This window comes from Neovison vison, chromosome 10 (assembly GCF_020171115.1).
Source record: "Neovison vison isolate M4711 chromosome 10, ASM_NN_V1, whole genome shotgun sequence".
In the NCBI taxonomy this organism is placed as follows: Eukaryota; Metazoa; Chordata; class Mammalia; order Carnivora; family Mustelidae; genus Neogale; species Neogale vison.
In genome coordinates this window covers 70,358,562-70,376,244 of record NC_058100.1, presented here as the reverse complement: position 1 = coordinate 70,376,244, position 17,683 = coordinate 70,358,562, and the positions used below count along the sequence as shown (strand labels likewise).

The 17,683-nt window shown below is 52.6% G+C and overlaps 1 protein-coding gene across 1 annotated transcript in view; it reads right to left on the bottom strand.

Annotated features, from left to right (window-relative positions):
• PKP1 (plakophilin 1) overlaps positions 1-17,118 on the bottom strand; it is a 50,024-nt gene extending 32,906 nt beyond the window's left edge. The window contains exons 1-2 of the mRNA XM_044267580.1: positions 16,562-17,118; positions 6,486-6,592 (exon numbers count right to left, since the gene is read on the bottom strand). Coding sequence (XP_044123515.1) covers positions 6,486-6,592; positions 16,562-16,763 — 309 coding nt within the window. The 5' untranslated portion in view covers positions 16,764-17,118. The remainder of the gene's footprint in view (positions 1-6,485; positions 6,593-16,561) is intronic.
• Positions 17,119-17,683: the final 565 nt, after the last annotated feature.

Genomic DNA, 17,683 nt, shown 5'->3' with positions numbered 1-17,683 from the left:
CCTCCCTTTAGGTTCCAACTTGAAGGCAGTGGAACTGCTCACATGGAAAGCAGAGCCCTTCTGGTAGACTACAGCTTAGGAAGGAGGGCCCCTCCCTGAGGGACACTCCAGATGTAGGTGTGGGCCACAGGCTTCTTCCATAGGAGTGTCTCTAGCCTCAGCAAGGTGTCTGTGAAAACACACTACAAGCCAAGCTACTGCTTTCCACAGGGAGGGGTGGCCCGGGAGCCGGCCCTGCCCGCTCTTGCTCCCGCACCTTATTCTCTCGGGCACATTCTGTCCCTCAGCAAGTAGGATCATTGTCTCTTCTTGTTGGGTGAGAGCCTGGGGCCCCGTGGGACCCTCCTATCTCCTAGGGCCGAGTGGGAGTGAGTCACGGGCTGGCAGCAGGGACACTGAGTTGGCAAACACATCAATCACTCCCTTTTGGGGCAGGAGCCATGCCCGCTTGGGAGAAGGAGCCTGTATCCCCTCTATCTTTCTTCCCCTGGACTTTTCAAGAACAGAGGCCTGGCAGGCACAGCCAAAGGAACCCAGGTGGCTCAGGTGACATTCAGAGCTGAGAAATGGGAGCAGGGGAGGAGGTGGAGACTGAGTTTTACATCAGGGTCCTTATGAGGTACAGCCATTGTCTGTGTCTGTTTCCTCTCTGTGGAGCCGAAGTAAATGAGGTCCTATCACCTTTCCGTCCTGTTGCAAGGGTTAATTAACTGCTGTTCTCCTGGTGCTTGGAGATGCTCAGATGAAAGCGGGGAGGAAATGCAGAAGCCAGTATCCCTCCAGGGGCCTGAGGTGGGGGTCTTAGCGGGAGGACCTGCCCCTGCTCTCGGGAAGACCTCCATGTAGGCTTTGGCTATGGAGACCTGTGGCTACTCAGCTCTCAGGTCACACAGATCCCTGAGAAGCTGGAGCTGAATGCGTCCTTGTCTCGGATCTAATCCCAATGTGCCTTCCTCCCTGGATGGGAAAGCCAAGGTCTGGAGAGGTGAAGACCACCCCAGATCCCTTAGCTGGTTGCAGCCCAGCTGAGATGAGAATCTAGGCCTCCCCTTAAAGATCGGACATGCCAGAGCCATATCCCCTTGCTGCCTTTTGGAACAGGAATTTCCACCCATTTTAAAGATGGGCAAGCTGAGTCTCAGTCAGGTTAAGAACCGGCCCAGGCCACATAGCCAGTTAAGGGGCAAAGCCAAGATTTAGATCTGAAGTTCCTGGCAAAAGGGCAAGGCTTATTCCTCTACACCAAGCTTTTTTGGGGGGGGGGAACAGACCATGTTAACTGTGGATTGGTGAAGATGGTCTCTTTCTCTACTTCAAGGGCAAGGGTCCTGTCGTGTTTCTTTCTGGCAGCTCCTCTGTAAGAGTACTTGGCTCAGGGCCCTGCTTTTGTGGACACTCCAACCACATGGCTAACTGGAGAACACTGTGCTTGGGTTTCCCATCCCCTATGGAAGCTTCATGCAGCTTCAACCCTCTGTCTGTAAAAGCGGGTCACCCAGGTGGCTTCAGGTCTGGGTTGGGCAGGATCACTTCTTCTCAGGGTCAGGGTCTCTAACATGTTGTCCACAAAATGCTGTCATAGGTAGATCATCAAATACTGACACGTCATTTAGGCAAGTTCAGTTAAGAATGGTTCAGGAGAAAGATCTGCCAGTGAATCCTGGATTAACGTAGAGTAATGGGGTCCATAAACAGGACAAAAGCAGAATTTTCCCTGGTTATACTCCTGGGGTTTCTCACCCTGAGGAGCATGGGGCTGAATGTAACTGAGCATGGATGAATGATTCAATATGGCAGCACCCCAGGTGTGCCCTAGCCCAGACCTCCCGGCGGACGATGCCCACATGGGTTCCCTCTCCTAGAAATCAGGTCCTGGGCGGGAGGGGCTAGTTCAGTCCCTAATCGGAGAACATTTTACTTGATGTGACCTCCCAGAAGACCTGAATGCCTGATTTGTATGTAGGAAAACCTTTTCAAGCTGGAGATGGTAGGAAAGGAGATAATTATCTTAATTCAGAAACATTCCCTGTAAATCAAAATTGTCCACTTGCCTCAGCTAGGACAAAGCCCTGTTGTAGGAACCCACTTTCAGCTTTGGAATGGAAGGGCTATGCCTTCCAGGGCCTCGAGCTCTCTACTCCCCTCAACTTTGTCTCAGCTGACCCAGAGGAAGGTATTCAAGGGACCCATTACAAGATCCCCTAATAGGAATCAAACAGCTTCTACTTTCATACCAGTGGCTATGGCCTGAAGTAATTCTGTTTGCGTCTCTGGCCTAGGAGAGGACCACTTAAGGAAGTCCTGTTTTTAATATGGGGGATGTGTGGGAAGATACCCTGACCTAGGGTTGCCAGATTTGGCAAATAAAAATACCAGATCTGAATTTCAGGTAAACAAGTAACATTTTAGTGTAAATATGTCCCAAGTATTGTATTTTATTGCATTTTGTTTGGCGCCTCTGCCCTGACCCCCATTAGCCCCTAGAGCTGAGTGATTCCAGCTTGAGTTTAGGAAGGAAAAAATGGCTGCTCTCCTGCTTTTGAGTGAGACTGGCTGCTCAGGGAAACAGGAGGCTTGACTGGGGGACAGGAGAGGGAAGAAATGAAGGGATCTAAACTTGTAGGTTTCTTGTAGGTCCCTAAAACGTGGTTGTGGTATTAAAATATTGAGTTGCGAAAACCAAAACCGAACCAAAACAAAAACCTCAGATAAAGAGACTATCGAAAGTCTGGAGCAATGAGAGCAAAACTCCATTAGATTAGGAGTTAGGAGGCCAGGGGTCTAGTCTGCTGTCCTATTAAGTGGCTATGTGACTCTTGCTAATATACCCTCTCCAGACCTGGATATCCTCAGTTGTAAAGTGTCAGCTTCCCTGGGGCCCTAATATTTCACTAGTCTGGTTCTGAGAACCAGAGCACGGCACAGTCTGTTGATCCGAGATACTGAGCAGCGGGGTTAAAAAACTGCCCCATCCTTTGCTCCACCTCCCCTAAATCCTCCCTCTCCCTGAGGTCTGTGCCATCCTGGGGCTCCTGTCACGTCTCTGAAGGAGGAGGAGGTTGGAATGGCTGACAGAGAGTTGACTGGGTCGATGACTTTCTTTGCATCAATCTTCCCCTTTCTTTAAAGTCCTTGATGCTTTTTGTGTATCAGACTAACTTTAAGTTTTATTTTATGATAAGACTCTCTCTGGGGCACCTGGGTGACTCAGTGGGTTAAAGCCTCTGCCTTCGGCTCGGGTCATGATCTCAGGGTCCAGGGATCGAGCCCTGCATCGGGCTCTCTGCTCAGCAGGGAGCCTACTTCCTCCTCTCTCTCTGCCTGCCTCTCTGTCTACTTGTGATCTCTGTCAAATAAATAAATAAAATCTTAAAAAAAAAAAGACTCTCTCTGTTCAGTTTTCTTAATTTTTGATATAAGTGATCATCGACTATAAAGGTATACTTATACATCTATTTAAATTAGAAGACTATTGCTGATATAGAATATAAGGTCAAATCATAAGGTAACACCATTGCTTTTTAAAGATTTTTAGAACTTTCATTTGGGAACTGCCCGCAGATCCTTTGCATATTTAAATAACATATATACTTCATGGTGACTGATCTTTGTTATTTGAAGTTCATTTGATATTTGGAACTGGAGCCAAATCTGGGGAGTGAGGGGCTCAAAGTGGCTAATATTGTTTCTGGTGAAACACAGGTCATGCCAGTAAAGAAATGAGGCTGGTTTTCTTATATTATACGGCTCCTAAAATGACACTGATGGTTGTGTTTAAAAAATTTTTTCTTAGAGGGTCTGGAAATATTTTGAGCAACCGCAGAACTGCTGCAGTAGTCCAGGAGAGAAACTCCTGCCTGCATTCGACTTGTCCTCCGACCTCCACGCTTCTCCCAACTCAACTGCAAGTTCACTGAGGGCGAAGAGCAAGTCTCCTCAGCTGGGCGTCCACAGTGCGCGTCTCTCCCTGCCCTGCCCTACCCCAGAGTTGCTCAATGCAAGTTGGCTGACGGCGTGGATGTGAAGTATCTGAGGGAAAACGGTCCTTCAGCAGCTTTCAGCAACTTCCGAAACCTGCTGACGAGGCTTGTACAGACGAAGCACAGCCTGCTCCCCTCATTCCCTGACTTGTGCCGCCATATTGGTTTCACCAGAAGGGAGGGGAGGAAATGGTCCTGTGCCCAGTTGTACCAGCCATGGGAAAATCCCTCAGATGTAGATTATCTCACTGACACTGAGCTCTGTTACCTTTTGTCCCCCTCTCCTTCTCCCTAAGTCCTGGCCCCACTTGGTTTTGCCCTGTCCTTGGCTGATTATATGCCTGGCTCCAATATCAATTATTCCATTTCCTCCCTACCTCGCCCCCTCCCTCTGCCAAATCCTCGTGTGTGCTCAGCTCTTCACCGTTCCCATAGCCTCTCCTGAGCTGAGAGGAGACAGGACGTGCCTCAGCAGCTACCCTGACATGAGTCATGTCTGAAGTCCCGCCAGCGAAGAAGGAGCAAAGAGGGCTGGGCCTTAGGGTGCGGGAAAGGGAAGGAATTTTCGTGGATTGTCAGAAAACAGGCACAGGAAGGGGTGGGGGCAGTTTGGGAGCATCAGAGGCTGTTGAGATTATTGAAGACGGAGTTGATTAACTAGAAGAAATGCCAAACATGGGTCATGTGGAGATTTTTTTTCTAGAGAAAGACCTCTGAAGGAACTCCTTTGCAGCTCTTGGTTACAAATTTCCACATGTAATGACCTCACACTGCCCATCTGATAACACTTCCCTGTTAACGTAACATCAACCTGTGGGTGAAGTATACACACAGATATCCTCATTCCCATTTTACAGATGAGAAGACTGAGACTCAGAGAAGTTAAGAAGTTTATCTAAAGTCACAGAGCCATGGAATGGTAGAAACTGGACTAACCCAACTAAGCTTTAGAGGCTCTGATTTGTAACGAAATATATGTAAAGACCTGTACCATCCAGAGGGTCGGCAGGATTATTCATTCCTACTGCTGGTGCAGTCCAGGGATCCGCCTTCCCTGGGTCTCATATAAGCCTTTCTACTAAGTCGTTTTCTCTAAGACAGATTTGGTCTGGTCATCATTCTTGATGTCAAAGCACTTTATCCACATCTGTGCTGGATCTGTCAGCTTTTGGGCTCAGCCAACTGTCTATATGTTGTACTGAGGATATTAACTGACATCAAAAATTAGAAAAATGGGAGGGAAATAAATTTGCAGGTTAACTCTTCCCTTTGGTCCCTAACCTGGAACATACAAGAAAGACGAATACACCCAATTAGCCCCAACAAGGACTTAGGAAGGAAGGATAAAATTGACAACGAAAAGAACCCTTGACTCCTAAACCACCCACCCTCTCCCTTGCTCAGGACCCCAAAACTCAGGGGTGACACTTGTAAACAATGTGAACTCAAAGCAAATGCCACTGAAGCCTGGAGCCCAAGAAGACAGTGCCCCAGATTCCTATGGAAAAGCAGCCTTTTGCTCCATCTGCATAATGTCTCACAAAAGAATTCCCAAGAACCATACAGGCTAATGATGGAATTAGCAAAATAAGTGAAAGTCACAGATTTTGGAGACAGAGAGAAAACCAAGGTGTCATTTAGCCCAATACCTCTGATATTGAAGAAGAGGAAAACTCCTACAGTGGCTTGTATATTTAAACCAGAACATTTACCATTGACCTTGGTGCAGGGGTAGGGCTAAATAAATATTTGTTCAGTAACGGATGGGAGGGCATAGTAGCTGGAAATCACACAGAAAGACACTGACAGGGCCAGGATTAAAAGATCTAGAATATCTCTACCTTTGTTAATTAAAAAAAAAAACAACCTTAAGACTGATGATCATCAATTTTTTTTTCATGCACATTATTTCATTTTTCCAACATAGGGCTCAAACTCAGGACCCTGAGATCAAGCATTGCATGTTCTACCAACTGAGCTGGCCAGGTGCCCCTGTCCAACTTACAAACTCAACACTCCACTCCAGCATGTACTGCAGGGGACAAGCTCTCCCAGCCGCATGGGACTTCTAGAGCAGCGTCCTTGGTCCTTGGCACATACTGAGCAGAAGGGCCCCTCTAAGATTTTCCTCAAAATCTCTAAGTTAATCCATAAATGGAACTTAAGAATTCAAACCCCTCTCAAATCCATATCATAGCAGACATTCTAGAAAATGGACTTAAAACACATGCCCTTTTTCAAATGTTTTTTCTAAAATGTTCCCATTAGAGACATCTAGAAATAGCCAATCAGCCCAAACAGCAGACTATACTGAGAGCCATCCACGAAGTAATGGGCAAGCAAACGGACCTGGTAGGGGCTGCTGGGCCTCACCTCAGGGACCAGCACAGCCCCTTCCCACCCCATGTCACTCTTCTCAGCAACCAATGCAGGTTTGCTCCGCCACAAACCCTAAACCATCCCCACGAACATTCTGGGTCTTTTTGAATGGAAGCAGCTCCTTACCGGATATCCCCACGAGCCATTCCCCGCCTGGAACTTGGAGTAGTAGCTGCTCCGGCTGGTGGTCCCATAGTTGTTGTAATTGTCGGCCAAGCCATCGTACATGGAACCTTGAGGACAAAGGCAGGGGGTTAGGACAGGGGTGGCCATGCTCTTCACTCGCCTCTCCTCCCCACAGTATCTGGGTCCACCATGCCCCATGGAAGAGACCAGGGCTGAGCTCTTGAAGGAGGAGAATAACGAATACATCATCTGCTTGCTGTCTCTGTCTCTCTACTCTACCTCCTCCACGGTCAGGGCCAAGAAAGGGCCCAGGCCGACTGTTGCAGGGACAGCTCTGCAAATCTTGGCCGAGCCCTTCCTGGGCTGACTGAATGTCTCCTTGCTGCTTGGGGTCGTTGACACCTACAAGCCAGGAGTTGGCCGAGAGGGCCATGGAGCACCGCCATTCGGTTCTGGGGAATCACGAATCCACATTCCACCAGGATAAGCTCCCCACTGGGGGAGGACTGGCAGGATCTCAGCATTCCAGGTCCAGAGCTCTGGGGTCAGAGCCACAGATCAGTGAGAGCTGATGAGAGGCCAATTCAGGGCAAGACTCTGGTTCCAAATCTCAGTCTACTGCTGCTAGTGATGACACGGTCTCTTGTCCCTTCCTTCATCTCCTACATGCTCCAGATGGGGAAGGGGGGTGGCCACCAACCTCAAAGGCCCCAGTGAGGATTAATTAATGTTTTCAGAGTGTTTGGAGACCCACAAATGACAGGCTCAGTAAGAGGACAGAGTGTCATTAGGGTTATTAGCGGCAAAATGGCTTTGAATCATAGAAATCCGAACTGGGTTTTGGGCTCCTGGTGGGGCTGCCTTCCCTTCTCCCCTTCACCAGGTGGCAGGTGGGCCCTAAAGGACAGTCCCCCAACTCTGCAAAAGTTGGTCTGTTGGCTGCCTTACTGTCCTTGAAACACAGCTGACTGGGACATGGCCATGACTTTGCTCACACATGCCCCTGGCCGAGTCTGCCTTCCCCTCTCGGCCACAACATTCAGATCTCACCTATCTTCCAAGGCCAAGCTCGGGATCTCATCCCTTTGGGGAAGCCTCTTCTGTCCAGCCTTGCCCAGGGTGATCTCTTCTACCTCTAAACACATCCTTCTCTGCTGTCTGGACCCTGAGTCACATCCTGCCTGCTGTCCCATTCCCTACACTGGGATCTGCATGAGGGGGAAGCCAGGGTTCTATGGCCTAGGCGTCCAGAGCAAGGCTTGCCCTACACTTTTTTACATGATGAGCTTTCTGGGGAAAAACGGAAAGTGGGATCCAGTGAGAGCCTCCTAAGGGGAATGGGCACTTCTTTTCAGAAGTGATGGTCAGATTCCAGCGTCAGAAGCCCCATCTAGGGGGAAGGGTTTGACAGTGATCTTACCTGGTCCAATTAGCTCCTTCCCTTCTGCCACACCCACTCAGATTCCTAAGCCTTTTTAGGGTAATGGGTGGGGGCGGTAGTACTGAGAGAAGGAATACCAGGGGTGGGGAGGGCGGCAGCTTTGGAATGTGCCAGGTGTCTCTGCTCGGTGCCACTTCTTCTGTCTGAAGCCACCTAGAGGACTGCCCCATTGCACACAGGAAGGGTGACCGGCCCTGATTCCCATCCCCTCGCCTGCCATCATGGAGGATCAACAGGCCATTAGTGTTATCGGCTGTGGCAGAGAGAACTTGCCCTGGGAGGGCAGAGCTGTTGACATTGGTCTTGGCTCTGACATTTGGGCAAGTCACTTGTTCTCTCTGGGCCTCAGCTGCTGTAGAAAGAAGGGGTTGGCCTCTCTATGCCCCGAAGGCCCCATACAGCGCCAGCGTTCCACGGCTGTGTGATTACAGGGACCCGTGCGTGCCCCATGGCATCCATAGAAGCTTGCAAGGAAGATGGGGAGACATCAAAGCCTACACCACCACTTCCTTTGCTGCCTGCCTCAGGGTCCTCCCTGAGGTGTCCTGCGGGCCCAGGTCTGGCTCCTGAGGGGACTCTCCCTGAGCCTCTGACTTCATCCGAGCTCCCTACTGAGTGCAGGCAGCTGGTTCCTCTTCCTTTCTTGGGAAGCTGCCCCTCCCAGGAAAGGCTGCACTTTGTCAGGAGTCGTCTAGAAGCAGTCTCCTGGGCTGAGATCCAGACCCAGCTTACTCCAGGGGAGGGGCTACAGGCAGGACCCTAGGCACGCAGAGTTGGGCCCTGAGGCGGCTGACAGCTGGTCTCGTCTGACTCCCCTCCATCCAGCCTACTTCTATCATCCCTTCCAGGTTTTCACGGGCCAGAGGTCACTTGGCTGTTGGCCCGGGAGCAGGGACGTCTCACCCAAGGACAGCTGCGGGTCAGCCAGCAGCTTTTAGAAGGAAAATCCGGAAAGGTGACAGACAAAGAGTTCTATGGAGCCCCAGGGAGGCCTTCTGCTAGGGGAGGCATAACCCAGGAGGCTCAGTGGAAGGCAGGCTCCCATGGGATCTCTACTTCTTCTCAAAAGGGAATCTGTCAGCAGTGACATCACTGACCCTCTTGGCCATCAGATGAAGCACCTCCTCCATGCCCTGTGCCTGCCCGCCTCCCTCTCTCCTCCATGTGGGAGGCAGAGAGTTCTCTGCCATGGAGGCAGGGGTGAATAAGACCTCTGGAATGCTCTATCCTTCCAAAAGCCAGTCCTTGTGTCAGAGTGGTGACTTTAGTGATAACAGATGTGGGCTATGGCATTCACTGCTGGTGGGACCAAGGCCTCCAGGCCCTTCCACGTGGCTTCTGAAGGCAATCCCTAAGATCCATCTGCAATTGGGGGTAAGATCACCACCTAAAGATGCTTTGCTTGGCTTCCTCGTGATAAAGAGGCTGCCATCACACCAGCCAGCACTGCTTCTCTGGCAGAGGTTCTGGTAGGGCCTAAGAGGAGTCCAGAGAAGTTACCTACTTGAGGTCACACTTTGCATTGTGCCCGATGACCAAAGACATGCAGGTAGGAGGTGAGGTAAGCTCTATTAATAAGAGTGCTGCTCCCCTCTCCTGACCCTAGGGTGTCTGGATGGTACACATTACCCTTGGAAACTCAGGTTCAACAGCAAGAACATGGGGGTTCTCCATGACAGTGATGGTAATAGCTCTGACAGCTTTTCCTTCTCTATCAAGTCCGCTGACTTCTTCACAACTCATTTCTAGGGAGCCTTTCCAGATTAACTCTACCTGGTCCCATCACCCCTGGCTGACCACCTCATCAGAACAGGGGCACTGTCAGGTGTAGTCGGTTCTCCATCTCATGACTGTGACAGTACCCACCGTCATGTACTTCGGGCACTCACTGAAGCAGGCATCATGTCTCTCCTTTCCCTGGGATCTTGGGCACAGGGCATGGCTCTGGCCAGGGCCGGGCCAAACCTGGACTAAGCGGGTCCTTTTTGCCAACCAGTTCACACCTCATGGCCGAGGGGCTTAGGTGCCTGATGCCTGGAGGCTCCATGTCCCCCAGATTGTAGCATGGGACCGGGGTCCTTGAAGGCTACTCAATCAGGCCCTACTCCCACCCAAAGACATCCTGCTGGGTGGGGTAATCCAGGAAGATGGAGGATCTGAGAGGAGCTGAGAAGAGGCACATCGACGTCCTTGAGGAGGAGTCTTGGTGTCGGGGGTGGGGGGTAAGGGGAGGTGATCCCAGCACCCAGCTCACCCCACAGAATCACCCTGGACTCTTGTAGCCAAAGCGCCCGCATTCCCACTGTTTCCTCCATAAGGCTGTGCACGCCAGAAGCAAAAGGTGGCGGCTTCTCAGCGGAGCTGCCTGCCAGACAAACTTGTGCCTTGACCCTAGGAGGCATCTGCCTACCCTCAGAACCCCAAGGTCAAAGAGCAAAGGTCTCAGAGAACGTATTGCTTTCTCCAGCGTACCATCAGTTCCAGCTGCTCTGTCCACACAGCTTGTCTCATCTGGGTCAGAGTTCCAGGGTGAAAAGCCATCTCAAAAAACCCACCACTCAGATCGTCAGTGTCCCTGGATGCCAGTTGCCTTTGCTGCCTATGACGAGGGTCTTGTTCTCTCTGGTGTCCCAGGGGGCAGTGCAAGCTTTCTTGGCTACCAAAGCTTTACGGAAGGCCACTTCTTTTTTGGGATACACGGGCTTCTCTCCCCGGCGGGGATGGGCCAACCCTGGCAGGAATGACTCATCCTCTTCTACCTTCCAAGCTCTCAAATGGGTCACACCCACCGCACCTGAAACATTCTTTCTCTTCTTCTCAGCCAAATCCTCTCCCTGCATTCAACACCTTGCACCAAAATCAGCTTCTTCTAGAGGTGACCCCACCCAGCTCTGGGCACTCCAAACCCTCTAGCGTAACCAGGTTGGCTTTCTGGCCAGCTGCTCCACTCACTCCGTGCTGGCCTGTGTGTTCCTCAGTGTGGTTTCTGTACACAGATGTGTGTGTGTGTGTGTGTGTGTGTGTGTGTGTACATGCACATGTACTTATGGGCCCTTCTCCCAGAAAGCAAGGAGGCTGAGAACTCCTTGGAGCAAGAGATATTCTGCTTGCCCCCTACTCCTGACCCCAGGACCAGGGTCTGCCTGGACAAGGCACTCGTGACTTCTGCCTGCCTGACCAACAGGCTGCCCGCAGGGAGAGAGTTCATCTGAAACCGCTTTCCTCCACTTCCTCCTTCCCCTGATCCTTCTCCCTTGCTGGTCAGGAGGCCTTGTCATAGCACAAGCTGCACTGGATGTGAGTCTCTTGTTTGGTCTGTGTCCCATAAGGCCCATGTCCCATAAGCTCTTCTGGCTTCTACGCTGATGTAAAGCCCATCTGCTCCTCAATGCAGAACACTTGGGAAAGGAAGTTCATTATCTTTCAGCCCTGAAAATGCTCTTATTTCACCCCTGGAAATTTCTTCTACTCGTGGTGCTCAGTAAGGCTAGACCCATCACCAGAAGAATTTAAATGAGGTACTAGGAAGAGCTGCCTGAAGACATTTCTGGGAGGATATACCTCTGGGAAGTTCAAGATTGGGCACAAAGGGTGCCCGTGGGAATGTTCAGGTGCCCAAGGGAGGGGAATGGCCAGATGTCCTCCCATTTCCTTCTGCCCAGGCCAGCTGGGAGTGTTGTGGACATTCCTGTCTGGAAGCTTCCAGGGCAAGGAGTTCAGCGCAACCTTACCAGGCACTTTGGTGTGGTTCTTGCCCTTCTCCTGGGCATGTGTATGGAACAGGGATGCTGCCACAGGGCTCTCCCCCCAGCTCTGCTGCAGCCCCCCTTTCTCTTTCTAATCCTCTGTTCCTGGCCACCACGAAACCCAAGGCCTGGGCAGGGAGTGGGAGCATCTCGTGGGGACAGGGCCGGCATGGGGGCAGGGTGGTGGATTTGTGTGGACAAAGGTCAGAGCAGGACACAGCTCCCCGGCTGGGGATCCAGACTAAAACACGGTCATCAGCAATCACCACCTTAGATGACTATCCGTCTTTATGCCTGTTTGTGTGTACGTGTGTGAAATCAGAATCTCTGAGGTGGGATGTAGGCATTTGCCTTTTTAAAAATTCCCAGATGGTTTCAGTGTACAGTCAGGTTTGAGAGCAGCAGAGTGGATGGCTTCTGGTGTATTAGGATGTTTACAAGACGGAAACCATGGGATTCTCACTGAGGGGACGAGTTTTTTTGTAGGACAGCTACAGACGGTGTGGGGGCACAGTCTGCCAAGGTATGTAGTAATGGGATCTATTTCCAGAGATGGCTACCATCATAGCACACTTTTGAGATGATCTAATCCGATCTCGTACAGTTGTAGAGACCCAGAGAGAGGCAATGACTTGTCCAAGGTCACACACCAGCTAGCAATCCGTCCAGGTAGAACTCAGGTTTCCTGACACCAGGCTGGACTCCTGCCCTTGCACAGACTGCAAGGTGGGGTCTGTGTGTGTGCAAGAATGTGCCTACATGCATGTATGTGCATGGGTGTGAGTATATATGCATTTAAGTATGTGTGTGTGTGCAGTGCGCGTCTGCAAAGAACTTCACCTGAGGATAGCTACCATTCTTCCATCTTATTTTGTCCAAACATCACACACCTTCTAGGGGCCATCCCCGTGGTAGAAATAGTTTCCAGATTTGTAGACCTGAAATGATTGGCTTGTTGATATTTACAATCTGGCGTATGGGGAGAAACATTTCTTTCTTTTTCTTTTTCTTTTTTTAAACTTCTGCCAATAGTTTAACTAAGGAACAGGGTCCAGGGAAACAGCATTTGCTGTACAACATTCTGGAATACCTGGCATTTTTGTATGTGTTGTAACAGGCGAACGGAAATTCTGGTAAAACCTCAGCTTCGAGCCAAGATATATTGTAAAGAAACAGGAATTGGTTCATCTGCAGTTTAATGAGGACGTTTCACTGCTGGGACAAGTTAAAGCTCAGACACCCTTTACCCTCTCCCATGCCAGCTTTGGTCCCGAGAAAACAACCCCAGGAGTGATGTCCGTTCATGGTCTGTGGTCAGGAACGGGCAACTTTCAAGACAGTAGAATGAGCAGAACCTCACACGGGCAGAGGTTCGTGCCGAGACACAGCCAAAAGCGGATTCAGAAAGGCCAGCAAAGGCGGGTCCCAAGGCAGGGACCTTCACCTGTGCACACCATGGCCACCAAGCCAGCACAAGCCTGCCCCCTAGGACAGCCTTAAGTAGTAACTGCCCTATGAGGGACAGATGCAGGATGACGAAGTGGGGGACAGGCTCAGAGTGGCCCCAACCCTATCTCCGATGAGGGGGAAATACAGGTTTGGCCATGTCAGAGAGAAGAAAGGAGAAGGTTGAAAGTGAGGAATCACAGATGTCTCAGCATGGAGTGAAAGAAACAAGGACAATGACGCTGCTCTGCTCCTGTTGAGATTTCTTTGGAATGAGAAGTGATATGAAAAAGAAAGGCGGTGTCGTTAGACTGTCTGTGGGATGTGTATTCACGGTGATGCTGAAGTTGGACCAAATGAGATTCACGTTAAGCTTTAGGAAGAGGTTCCGAGTGAAGGTCTAAAGAACCGGAATGTGGAAAAATATTTCCGTGTGGGTTGCCTAACTGATGCACTAACCCTTGACCCCACCCCCACCAGGGCAGCTCAGGATAAACACCTGTGGGGACTTTCCCGTCCCAGGCTGGTCAAGTTTCCCTAGCAAAGGGAAAACCCTAGCAAAAAAAATCTTTGGCTGAACAGCCCCATCATCGCTCCCCATAGTCTGAGAAGACGCCCTGCTGTGCAGACACAAGGACACTCTGGAAACACAGGACAGCAATACTCAGCGGCCAGTTCAGAAAAAGGCCCAGATGGGCAGGCAGGTTCAGAACAGCCTCCTTCTGCAGGGTCTCCCAAACCGAGCCCCCTCCTTCCTCCCTGGGGACGTCCTGACCAGGGCGAGGTCTTTATCTCCTCTGCTGGTTTTGGGGAAGGCGTGGGTGGAAATAGGTGTTGAGAGTCAGGCTCCTTTCAAGGGGCTCCTCTTGCAGCCCTTGGGGACTGGGACTTGGGGACTTCTGTCTTGCCAACAAGACAGAAGAGAACCCTCTTGGGGACAGACTCTGGAGAAAAGCAGGTTCTATTGCTGGGACCACCAGTGGCCGATTCCTTATTGTTCTTTACGGGGTACAAGGAGAGGTTTCAACCTGCCAGGGAACCTGTGAGGTGTGGCTTGTCTTCTCCGGGCTGGGTGTTCTCAACCCGAGGGGCCCTGGTGGGATTCTGGGGTCCCAAGAGAACCAAATCCCCTAGAGAATTCGACTCTTCTCTCTTGAAGGAGAGTTCTAGTGTGCCCGGGATGGGGTTGGTGAGTTGGTTAAAGCAATGACCTGGGGTATGGTCCTTCCACAACTCCCAGCTCGCCCCTCCCAGCAACCAGAGCAGGTGCGTGCTAAACAAACCAACACAAAAAAAGAGAGAAAAGTTAATAGGAATGGCCACTGAGCAAATAGGGAATGCCTGGGCGGTTCTGATGAAGAGAGGAGGGAAATCTGATGAAAACAAAGCCAGATAAACCAGAAACACCAGCTCCAAGTGACCCAACCGCCTCTTCCACATAGGATGCCTCTGGGGAAACTGCCCCTGTGGGAAGCTCTCCAGAGCCGAGGGCAGAGGGGACACACCTACAGGGTCAGTCCTTGGAGAGGCCTGTTTCTGGAGAGGGAGGCATTAGCTGAGGAAATCGAAGCTCACCTGGCTGGAGTCCCCTGGAGGACCTTGGGATGGTGAGAAGGAGAGCCCATCGAGTAGGTGTTACCATCAAAGGGCAAGGTCAGAAACAGAGCACACACCCGCATCCCCATAGGTGGGAAGGAGAAGGGGTGTTTGGAGCATCTGGGATTTTTGAGATCTTTATGGAGCTGTGGCAGGGGATGGCATGGGAGTGGGAGAGGGACAGCTAAGTCTTGTGCCGAGAAGAGAGTAGGTTGTCTTGAGCTGTGACTGGGCTGTGGCCAGAAATGGGGACACTTTTTTTTTTAAATCCCAAAGCTACTTCCAAAAAAGGCTGGTCAGCAGCTACCAAAGCACTAATTAAAAGAGGAAGCAAATGCTCCGGAGTCTGGATGACATTGAGCAGAAGTGTGGCAGGAGAGCAATCAGGAGTCCAGGCCAGGGCAAAGGGCACACACAGCAGCAAAGACCTTTTAGGTTCGGGGTGCAGGGAAATCCTTGGCCAGCCATTTTCTCTCCCTCAGGTCTACACAGGGGCCACTCGGGAGTGAGAGAGAGAGGAAGAGAGACCAAGCCGGAGTAGGACGTGTGAGCTGGTTTGTGTGTGTGTGTGTGTGTGTGTGTGTGTGTGTGTGTGTATGTGTGAGGGATGGGCAGGGGTCTGTCTGTCTCTTTTGCCTCCTTCCTCTTTACTACCCCCCACTCCCCTTACTCTCTCTTAGAGGCCTGGCTCCATAAACAAGTCTCGGCTGACCTGTGCTGGTTTGCAGTCTGTAGAATCTTTATTAGCATTTACTAAATTTACCTAAACACACAAATAAACAGAAAGTTTGCTAGTTTGAGTGGAATTCTTATGGGAATCCTTTGTATTAAAGTATGTGGTCTATAAATTCTCCACAAACGCCCCTGCCTCCATGAGTTTCAGGAGTCCTATCCCTTTCTCCTAACCTCCCGGTGTGGGGGACCTCTGCACCGGGAGTGGGGACCAGGGCATTGATGGCTGGTCTGGCTGAGCACCTGAACTGGAAAAGTGCTCACCATGAGGTCTCAGCGCTGGGCGCCTTCTGGGATTTCCAGCCTGGCCAACCTCATTTCCTACCCTCCTCTAGACACTTGTTCCTTCCTACTTAAGCCAAGTGAGGCAGGGAGAATCCGGTGGGAAAGAAAGCCTCTGCATTAGCTACTGAGCAAAGAGGGCATCCGCAGCCACACTTCCGGGCCTCGGGGAGCCTCCCGAGCGCACTAGTCTTGTCGTGACCTTCCAACCAGATTCGCCTCTTCCAGGCGTGAGGCTCCCGCTAACGCGCTGCGCGTTCCAAGCGCTGGTCCTCGCTTCCTGCGGCACCTCCCCGTCCCGCTGCGCTCTCCTGAGCCCCTGCTCCCGCCACCGTGACTCCCTCGCCCGGACCGGCGGCCACGCACTGGTCCCACCTGGACAGGAGACCTGCCGGCCTGGGCGCCGGCTACCTGGCTACCTGCCGATGGCGCCGCGGAACTCGAAGCGCAAAGGAGGGGCGGGGAGTGAGGGGTCCGGGGAGACCGAGCTGAGGGGCGGGGGGTACTGTTCCCAGAGCAGCCTGGGGTAAGAAAGCCTCCCGGACTCTGGGCCGGGTGTACCGGCTCGCGGGCCGTCCTCAGCCTCTGCGCGCTGGAGAGACGGCCTTGGCCGTGACCCTCCCCTCGCCGCGCGAACCCGCCTTCCCGCCCCCAGCCTGGGGCTAGAGCCAGCAGCTCGCCCGCCGCCGCCGCACCCCATCCGACCCGCCGCGCAGACCCCGCGCTCCCTCGCCTCTCGGCAGTCCCGGGAGGCGCGCCACCTTGGGTCCCCGCCGCGCGGGTGCGGGGCGCGGGGCCAGGGCGCCCGGGTTGCGCGGGCGCCGAACCTTTACCTCGGTTGGAGTGGCTCAGGGTGGACGACTGGGAAGACTTGGACTTCTGCCGCTTGACGGTCATCATCACCTGCTCCTGCACGCGCTGCCTGCCCGACGTGCCGGTCTTCATCTTCTGGTCCGACGGCAAAGCCAGCGTGGAGTTGTCCTGGTCCGGGAAGCATTCGTACGCCAAGGCGGTCTTGAGCGGCGAGTGGTTCATGGCGGCGGGAGGCGCGGGCCGGACCTGCGAGAGCCGAGAGGGGCGGCGAGGGGCGGCGGGCGGCAGGCGGGCGGGAGGGCGGGCGCGGCTCTGCGGCGCTCAGCGGCTCCCGAGGGCCATAGAGTGAGTGGTCCTGGTGAGGCTCCCGGCGGCGGCTCTTGGCGCCTCCGCCCCGGCTTGTCCCTCTGCTGGCACTGGCGAGGCCCGCCCTCGGTCAGACTGGATATACCGCCCCTGCCCTGCACCACCCACTCCACTGGCTGCGCGCCGCCGCCGGGGCCGAGCTGCAGGGCGCTGCCGCTGCGGGAGCGAGCGCTCTTGAGGGGCAGGGCTGCGAGTCCCGAGTGTGGGACCTCGGCGTCTCCCGGCCCTCCACTCCTTTCTCTCGCTTCCCTCCCCTGTGACGTGCAGGAGGTGAGGCCCCCAGGGAGACGCCCCTCTATCCTGTCTCTGCTCGCTCATGGAGAAAGTATGTGCTCAGCTCAGGAACCCAGGGAGACTTCTCTCCAGGAAAAAGGAGTCTTTCTTGACCAGGCCCCCAGGAGAGCCAGAAATCCACCTTCTTCTGTCCTGAGGTCATGGCCTGGGGTGAGGAGAACTCCCAGGCCGAGGGATGAGGTACAGCCCCTGTCCAAAGGGGTATTCTAGTCTTAGGCAGCTTCCACCTGAAGGAATGATGTGTGTGTGTGTGTGTGTGTAGGGTGGGGGGTGGGAGGGGTGGAGGCAGAGGCATGTAGTCCCAAGGACCAGACTGGAGATAGAAAACCACAGTAGTACACCTGTCATGTGTGGGCATGCCAGAGGAAAACGCCATGTGAACAGTGGGTCCTCTTTGAAACTCCAGACTTAGCCTGTAAAATGGTGCTGGCACACATTAGGAGCTCAATAAAAAGTACTTTTGAATGGATGAATGAGAGCTA